The sequence below is a fragment of the Halyomorpha halys genome, unplaced genomic scaffold, assembly GCF_000696795.3.
Source record: "Halyomorpha halys isolate HHAL.00 unplaced genomic scaffold, Hhal_1.1 Scaffold458.1, whole genome shotgun sequence".
Taxonomy (NCBI): domain Eukaryota; kingdom Metazoa; phylum Arthropoda; class Insecta; order Hemiptera; family Pentatomidae; genus Halyomorpha; species Halyomorpha halys.
Genome location: NW_027113640.1, coordinates 506,417 through 515,486, shown reverse-complemented (window position 1 = coordinate 515,486; position 9,070 = coordinate 506,417). Strand labels below are relative to the sequence as shown.

The 9,070-nt window shown below is 30.8% G+C and overlaps 3 protein-coding genes across 3 annotated transcripts in view; 1 reads left to right on the top strand and 2 right to left on the bottom strand.

Annotated features, from left to right (window-relative positions):
- Positions 1–9,070, top strand: part of Lmpt (Limpet) — a gene marked incomplete at its 5' end in the record, with an annotated part of 767,445 nt that overhangs the window by 319,094 nt on the left and 439,281 nt on the right.
- Positions 3,296–4,071, bottom strand: LOC112210956 (pupal cuticle protein Edg-84A-like). The gene is made up of 3 exons (XM_024361644.2): positions 3,958–4,071; positions 3,781–3,879; positions 3,296–3,701 (listed from the first exon to the last, which is right to left on the bottom strand). The coding sequence occupies exons 1-3, from the start codon at positions 4,069–4,071 to the stop codon at positions 3,360–3,362; spliced, it is 555 nt and encodes a 184-aa protein (XP_024217412.1). The 3' UTR covers positions 3,296–3,359.
- On the bottom strand, positions 8,082–8,757 carry LOC112210951 (putative eggshell protein). Its single transcript, XM_067051037.1, has 3 exons — positions 8,731–8,757; positions 8,572–8,676; positions 8,082–8,483 (listed from the first exon to the last, which is right to left on the bottom strand). Exons 1-3 carry the CDS (start codon positions 8,755–8,757, stop codon positions 8,142–8,144), a joined length of 474 nt encoding a protein of 157 aa, XP_066907138.1. The 3' UTR covers positions 8,082–8,141.

Sequence of the window (9,070 nt, the reverse complement as noted above, 5' to 3'; positions counted from 1 at the left end):
TGACATTCAAATAATCCAGTTTCAAATTTTGTAATGTTTGAACTAATTTTTCGGAACCTGCAAAAATCATTAACGATTGGCGCTGCTTACTATTTCATCTTTAATATAAATATATTTAAAAAATAGAATTTGTGATAAGCATGACCCACATATATCACAAATTCATTAGTTATTTATAATACAATAAAAAAACTGGACGTGACTGGGTTTCTAAACAATAGTTGGACGTGGCTGTGTTTGTAATAAGAACGATGAAAGTGACACTTTTATTTAAAAAAAAAAAAGTGTTTCATTTCTTTGGAAATAGTTTTTTCCCTAGAGATTTTTTTAAATTTTACTATTTTAGTTCATTATCATTTTGCTTGCTCATTTCCACAGATATTGTTCTTGGTTTGCTTATGGTTCATCATTATTCTTTAATATGATATTTTGGTCTATAATGCACTTAGGCTTTTGAGTTACTTCCTGGGAGTATTCATACATTTTCTAGTTTAGTTTTATACCCCAGACATTTATTTATTGTATAAACGAATTATATTAATAATGTATTAACTTTAATAGTTTTATAAAAATTAGTGAAAAATGATATTCAAGAAAATGGAAGAAAACTGGTGAGTAATATTTGTACTTTACATACATTTTTTGTTGGTTTACTTATAATAATATAATATTGTTATTGTTTAAATAAAATAAATTTTATCCAATTAAGTCTCAAAACGATCTATATTTGGTCATCCTCAAGGACAGTCTATTCTGCCCTGGTCAATAATTCCAGTGAAAATACCCTATTTCTGTCAATTCTTCATTTTAAATAAAATTATTGACCTGGGCAGAATAGCCTGCATAGAGTTTTTTTTTTTTTAATTGGTGTGGATTTGAAATTGTATTTAAGATTGTTCTTTAGGATGTCCGAACTAGTTGAAATTTTGGACTTATAAATAAATATACATTGTTTTGAGACTTAAATTGGACAAAATTGATGTTTATTGAAACAATAATAACCAGTCTTAAGGAGTGAAAAGATTATGTACAAAAAAAATATTGTTAAATAATAAGCAGATATATTGGAAGCCCAATTAATGTTAGAGATTCGATTGACAACCCCCTCTTTTTTCGTTAGTTTTTAGAATTTTGAAATGTATGGTCGGTATTAGTTATCATAAATAAATTTTCTCTTGCTACCGAAGTCGATATTGAAACCTTGAAGGGCACATAACTATGTTTTTTTCATGGAACCACGCATTTTCAATGTTGGATTTTCGTACAGAGTCTCATTTCAAAACGAATAATTTTCCTTGATCCAACGCGCAATGAAAGGCTTAATTTGCTTACCACAAATAAATTTTTCACGGTTTTCGAGTATTCGCAGGAAATCAAAGATCAAAATCGTTCTTTAATTATATTTTTTCAGAATATCCGTGATTATAATTGAGAATAAACCATCATTTAGGTAACCTCGGTAGGTCCCTGATACTCAATTATGGTGACATGCGGGAGATTGAATTCTAAAACTATTTTGATCGTTCGATTTCTCGAAGAACGGGTGATGAATTTATAACAGATTATAAAAATGGTGCTACGGACAAGTGACTTAGTATGTCAAATCGAATAAATGTAAAAAAAAGAGATTGGAAATTTTTTTAGCAATACCATCGGCTTTTTAATGAAGGGTATAATCTAAGGTTTAAAATTAGCACAGTCCAAACTGGTGTACACAGTGTAGAAACAATGTAGTTCGAACAGAGCCACAGCAAGGAGAAAAAACACTTCGTTTCCTCGGTAACTTTAACAAATTAACTTATTCCTAAGCAGAACTTTATCCAATCACATCAGAGAAGAACGATAAGACACTTTTTGATCCCGATTTGCAGCAGTTGTCCATCAATTGAAGAATGTACACATCTTTTGTCACATTTTCTAAAATTAGTAAAGCTATTCTCTTCAATGCATTTGTTTTTAAGTAACGATCCAAAGATATTCGTGCCCCCATAATAACTTTTCGTTAGTACATATATGCGTCCTGAGGAAGGTAAAATTATAATGTGTGCAAGATCTCTTCCCAGACGAAGAAGGTCATTGATTACCTAGTTGAAGTGATTTTCCAAACTTATGGTAAGCATATGATGTTTTCAAAAAAGTTCCAAATTTATGGTATGCGTTGAAGTACCAGATGCAATTCAACCCGAGAGCAGATGTTATTAATAAAATCTATTAACTGATTTATCACCATTTATTGTTCCCATTTTTTGCACACATGATTTCATCATGTCTCGAATTTGACTGATAGAAGGAAAATCTTCGGTAACATTTATAAAGTGTCTTTTCCAGATGGATTGAGAAAGAAAATTGGATATGTGGTGGTTAAATTCTCTTCATAAAGTGTGATATAGTTGCCTTTTGGTTTTTATTCTTTCAGATAAATGACCATGTTAAATTTTCTACATCTTGAAAAATTTTATATAATAATTCAAAGTTTTCTAGTTCCATCATCCTTCCAAACTTTATATTAATTAAGAATGTGGATTATTATATTATTAAATGTGCATATAAGAAGTGTTCGAAAAGAGCAATTAAAATTATTACACCTGGGTATGGTGTAAATAATTTTTATCATCCAGGTACAAGCGAGTTGGAAAAGAGGGGTAGTTACCATTTGTCATCTGATCCACGGCAATTGGCAAATCTACTGCTCTTCCAAATCTTATTTATATTACCACCTTTAAAAATTCTCATTTTTCAATTTGCCTATTTTTCTATTGCAAATTGAAAGTTTTATTACTTGTTTATGATAACAGAAAAATATATATCTCCAATTCAAATTCTGCGAGTGTTTGCGTCCGAAATATAGTTGGCTTAAACATGGAAGTCTATTTTAAGATGGTAAAAAAAAAATCCAATTTCTTTTTGTTTTGCTTTATTTATATTTTATAGTATATTTTTCATAGTTAGTGCTTCTTTACGTTTTTAGTAAAGTGTAAGCTCGATTGAACCTCTCAGGAATATTTATTAAAAAAAGTTATGTGTATTCGTTTTTTGTTTTAAAACGTTTTTAACTCGGCTTATTTTCTTTTTTTTGGGTCCTACAACCCATTGGAACACATGCCTAATATAGTTTGATGTAGAATTATCATGAAAAATAAGATTTTTTTTAGTAAAAAACCAACTACGTTAGGGTTTTCTCAACAGAAAGTACTGTAATTCATATTTGAAACTTAAATAGTAAACTATTTAAAACTTTCTGTTCATAAACTAATTTCTCTCTTCAGGAACTGAGTCAGAAATCATTCGAATAATTAAAAAAAAATATATTTTCTATAAAAGTAAAAAATTACAATATTTACATATATAAATTATTAGAACTAGTAATGATGACTAGAGTGATGAGAGGAAGATGAGGCAGAGCCGTGGTGTTCGTGGTGCTTATGTTCTTCGTGGTGCTCATGATGCTCATGATGATGCTTGAAGAAGGTCTCTTTGGAACCTTCAACATGAGGATGCTTAGCGTGTCCTTTCCTCTCTACAACGGCGTTGAAACCGTTCTTCTTGTCGGCGGTATAGTGGACGATCCTCTCGGTACCATCTGGTTCGTAGAGGGAGTAGTAACCTTTGACAACGTCTCCTTCCCTGGTTTCTTCCTGCTTCTTGACGTCGTGGGTGTGGCCGTCGTGTACTCCGTAGTCGAACTTATACTTAGGGTGGGCCTGAAATTATAAATTGCATATTAGCTACAAATATTTTTTTACTAGTATTGAAGGTTACTAAACTAGTAAATTTACTCACATAATAATCGACTACATGTTCTTCATGCTTCTTTTCGTGATGTTCATGATGTCCATACTGGGCAACAGCTGCTCCAATCAGACACAGAACTAACACTGCCTGAAATCACAAATCCCAAATTAAAAATTATCCACATATTCCTTTGGTTTTAAAAATTACTTGGAATAAAACAAGCACCTTGTACATGTTGACAAGCTTACTGGAGCACTTGGAATGTACCTTACAGTTCCTAACGCCCTCTTTTATAAGACAAACATTCTCCCTCTTACCCCTACTAGGTTTGGCGAACATTGATGCAAACCTTTCTTAGTTGTCTCTTTTGCTTCAGTTCAGTTGATTGGTATAATTAGGTTATTAATTTAATCAATCTCAATTTCATATTGTATCAGGATATTCCTTACACTGATTACATTTTTGTAATTTCAAAGGAATAAAATTATCTATTAGGAATACTAGTGGTTCGTTTATAAAAATTATTGGTAATACTTTTTAATAATGTTACATGTAATATGATATTTCATGTTATATCACATAGAAAAGATTATAGACTTCCAATTATGATAATCGTAGTTATCATGGAAGTTCCATTATTCAGGTCATGTATCATTCTACTCAGCCTATCATGTTTAATCGATTTAATTTCTTGTTCTTACAATAATACCATTGTATTATTATTAACTACATCAATAGTTTTCCAAAATGTAGGTTCTTTTAAAAATATTATAAAGGTGAATCCTGATATATAATTTTTCTTTCTTATTTATCATGCCTTAGACTCTAGTCTTTTGACAAATCAAATAATATTTTCTAATTACCAACTGTCGCTTAACTGTCAGGGTTGTTAGTATTGAGCTTCGTAATATGGTTCATTGAAAAAAGTCAACACTGCTTTCAGAGGATTATTATCTGTAATTTAATAATTACTTATTTACTTTAATTTTATTTTATGGTGGTTGGATTTATGTGTATATATATTCATTGCTCAGGAATAATTTATATCTAAATCTGTTCAGAAAAAATTTAAATTCCTTAAGTTAAATTAATAATCTGAAATATAAATAGCACAAAATAGTTTTAAAATCAAGATTCATATTAGTTGCGGTGTTGAGAAATAATTTTTTCTAAATTAGTATATGAGAACACCAACTCAGGAAATGATAGGTCACCAATTTTACATTTAATGAACTTTTAATCAAACCAAAATTCCCAATATTAATTAAAAAATCTATAATCTAAATCACAACTACACAACAAAATAATTTTATTATTCAAAGTAATATTTCTTTTCATCTCCCTCTCAACAACGATTCAGCCTATTCCTGCTCGATCAAGTCAAGTCTTCGGATGATCAGGTGACATTTTTACTGACCTGAATATATTTCTACTCATCTGAATTACCACTTGATATAGTTTTTGTAATTTGTTATACATTTAATGTGATCAACAATCACTTTTTTCTTATTCTTCACTGAAAATATTATTGGTTGGAAAATAATAACCATTAAATACACGCAGAATGAAGGCAGAAAACTATAATATAAAACATTTCTATAATTACCTAATTTTTTTCTCTGCTCCTAGGATGCGATGTAAATAACACGACATAGTTTTAATATTTTTTACTCACTATCACTGCTGAGGAAATGCTTCATTGAAATCGATCACGTTCGATTGCGTTATCAAAATAGGTTTTAGGAAAGCATTTCTAGAAGTCAAGATATTCTGGAAAATATTTCGATATAGCCCTGTCACCTTTAAGTTTTATGGCATGGTCATTATAGCTTAATGATAATCCTAGATTCTGAAAGTTAAAATTGCATGTTTGACGGACAACTTAAAGTAATTTATAGAATTATTGTAATAATTGTTCCAGTTTGTTCTTAATTTTAGAAAAAATAAATTAAATGTACCAAAATTTTGAAGCATATATGAAAAAAAAAATTGGTGAAATATGTAAAATAACATTTTTTAAAAAGGTCTCAAAATGTTGCGAAAGAGCATACATATTTAGGATAAAATATGTTGAAATATAAAATTACCTTTCAAACAGGGTAGGTGCTTTTGGATTTTGTAGATGCTGTTTGAGAAGGAAAAGACACTCTAGAACCATGGTCGTTTCTTTATAAACTGCATTTCTTTACTGGTTTCTGTCTGAATATGTAAAGGGAATAAGGAATCATACAGGGATAATCTAGACAAAGATGAAGAGAATCTAGATTTATTACAGATGTATGTACACTGGGAGGCTTGCTGGGAAGGACAATACAGTAGTTCCAGAGTTAGTAAAATATGATTATATGGAATTTGTAAAAGCTTTACTGAACATCTTGCAAAAGGTACATAAAAAGAGGGGAAAATCTTGTAAAAGAAATATGATCAGGGTGCATTCTAAAATTGAAGACCCTTTTGCCCACCCGTCTACCTGCAACATTCAGACCAGGTGCCAACACTAGTGATCAAATCTTTCTATTTAGTATATAAGACGATCTCAAGCCAAGATAAAAATATTTATTCTTAATTAATGACCAGGAAGTCTTTTCCAATAGTTATTTTAATATTGGTGATTACTTGTTCAATGGAGGTTTTTATTAAAAATACATTTAATAACTTCTACAGCGTTTTGGAGTCTTTAACCCTCCTTTCTCGAAGATCACATGATTAATAATTCTCTTACCATTATTAAAAGGTAAAATGGTGAAATTAAGACCAGGTAAAACCATATTGTTTGAAGTCTATGAAATTTAAAATCCATGTGAGGTCAAGCAAATATCCTGAGATCAAGTTATACTCGATCAAGGAAAGGTCGACAGCTGGCATGTTTGCAGTATGGTGAGAGATAGAGATCCTTTAAAATCTTTGGAGCATCATCCACTGGTAGAAGTCTTCAAGGACGTCCAAGGCTACGTTTTAAAGTCTAAATGGAAAAATGATAACTAGAGACCGAATTTTTGTTAAGTGAAAACCCGAAAAAGAAAGTAAAAAAATGAAAATGAGCAAAATCGTGTAGTAAAAATTAAAAAAATGTGTGTAAATCACCTAAATCCTGCAAAAATCATTTTGCTAATGTATAATATATAATGTATAATTTACAATATTAATAAATACAAAACTTACCTAACCTTGTTCGAAACAACTTTAACGTGCTATATACTCTCTACATTCATGCACATAAATGCGTACCTTAGTGAAAAAAGAACAGATGTCTAAACATACCAATTATATCTTTATGCCTTATCTTAAAACTACCTAAATTTTGAATTTTATAAAAATATGCAATAAGTAGAAAGGATATTTAAAACTTATTCCTATCAAAAATACATTTTTCCTATAATTCTATATAGCATGTTCTTACGTTTGGATGTTCCATATTGCATATACATATATACCATTAACCATAACAAAGACGAAAGAATGAAGGGCTAGTAATCCTAGTTAAAAAATAATAAGTATTCAATGTAACAAACATATTTTAGAGGGCCTTTTTAATAGCAACCCGAAACCACAGGTCAGTACTATTCCATTAATATTCACGTGTACTTAAAGTCTTTTATGATTCAGATTTCTTTCGAGGTTTGGTGGAATTCAGAGCCAGGGAAGAAAATGTGCAATGGCACGAAAATCGAGTTTCTAGTAATAATCCAGAATTAAATACTAACAGAATAAAAAATCATCCCAATTAAAGAGACGTCATAATACTCTCTCTACAATCCCTAACTTTATATAGGACGGGAGATTGCCAAGAAAAAGATTCTCGAAAAAAAAATTATAGAATCAAGAGTTCTTTTTATTTGTCATATCCAAAGCAGGGAGAAGAAATGCCTTGTAGGACACTTCCTACAATCATCATTCTCTCAATCCCTATTGAGAGTGGAAGAACTTTGATGAAAGGTCTACTAAAAACGATTGAAGAGGATAAGAAGGCCAAAAGGTTCACAAGTTATTGAGAAGGAATCCAATATCTTAACAATTCATTATATTTTGTTAATATCTGAAATGTTAGAAGTGTCTGTAATGTGGGATGTAGAGAGGGGAAATGAACTAATTTTAAATTTTAGTAGTTTCCTTGAATGTGCTTTTGCTCTTTTTGGATAATATTAAACAATAAGATGCTAATAATAAGATTATTTTGATAACCATCCGATTGTTTATTGAAAGGCTTCTTAAAGGGGAATATTCGTTTATGCTTCTCTTATTTAAAAATTAAATGCGTTGATTTTAAAACAAAGTGAGTTATAAAAAATCTTAGTACTAAAAATTAATTTCATAAGGTTTCATATTAAATTTATTTTGGTATTTAAAAAAAAAAATGTATTTTATATAAAAATAAAAATGACAGTATTTACATAAATAAATTCTTAAAATTAGTAGTGATGACTAGAGTGATGAGAGGAAGATGAGGCAGAGCCGTGGTGTTCGTGGTGCTTATGTTCTTCGTGGTGCTCATGATGTTCATGATGGTGCTTGAAGAAGGTCTCTTTGGAACCCTCGACATGAGGGTGCTTAGCGTGTCCTTTCCTCTCTACGACGGCGTTGAAACCGTTCTTCTTGTCGGCAGTGTAGTGGACGATCCTCTCGGTACCATCGGGTTCGTAGAGGGAGTAGTAGCCCTTGACGACGTCTCCTTCCCTGGTCTCTTCTTGCTTCTTGACGTCGTGGGTGTGGCCATCATGTACTCCGTAATCGAACTTATACTTTGGATGGGCCTAAAATTAGAAATAGCATGTTACCTAATAATGTATTTTTCTTATTTCTTTTAGCATTGAAGGTTACTAAACAAGTAAATTTACTCACATAATAATCGACTACATGTTCTTCATGCTTCTTTTCGTGGTGTTCATGATGTCCATACTGGGCAACGGCTGCTCCAACGAGACACAGAACTAACACTGCCTGAAATCACAAATCCCAAATTAAAAATTATCCACATATTCCTTTGGTTTTAAAAATTACTTGGACTGAAACAAGCACCTTGTACATGTTGACAAGCTTACTGGAACACTTGGAATGTACCTTACAGTTCCTAACGCTCTCTTTTATAAGACATACACTCTCCCTCTTACCCCTACTAGGTTTTTTGAAAATTGTTGCAAACCTTTCTCAATTGTCCCTTTTGCTTCAATTCAGTTGATTGATGTAATTAGGTTATTGATGTATTATGATTAATTCTTATTATTTTGTAAAATTTGAATCAGAATATCTCTTACATTTATTGAGTTTTTGTTGGATTTCAAAGGAATACATTTGGTTAATAGTGACTAAAGTCGTTTTCATCCTTTATAATATCGATATA

Bases quoted from the DNA above. Each gene is read 5' to 3' on its own strand.
- LOC112210956 (XM_024361644.2), bottom strand. From the start codon at position 4,071: ATGTTCGCCAAACCTAGTAGGGGTAAGAGGGAGAATGTTTGTCTTATA. The intron at 3,880-3,957 runs GTGCTTGTTTTA...TTGTGATTTCAG, and splicing joins AGCTTGTCAACATGTACAAG to GCAGTGTTAGTTCTGTGTCT. The intron at 3,702-3,780 runs GTGAGTAAATTT...TTATAATTTCAG, and splicing joins AACATGTAGTCGATTATTAT to GCCCACCCTAAGTATAAGTT.
- LOC112210951 (XM_067051037.1), bottom strand. From the start codon at position 8,757: ATGTACAAGGTGCTTGTTTCAGTCCAA. The intron at 8,677-8,730 runs GTAATTTTTAAA...TGGGATTTGTGA, and splicing joins AGGTGCTTGTTTCAGTCCAA to TTTCAGGCAGTGTTAGTTCT. The intron at 8,484-8,571 runs GTGAGTAAATTT...TTCTAATTTTAG, and splicing joins AACATGTAGTCGATTATTAT to GCCCATCCAAAGTATAAGTT.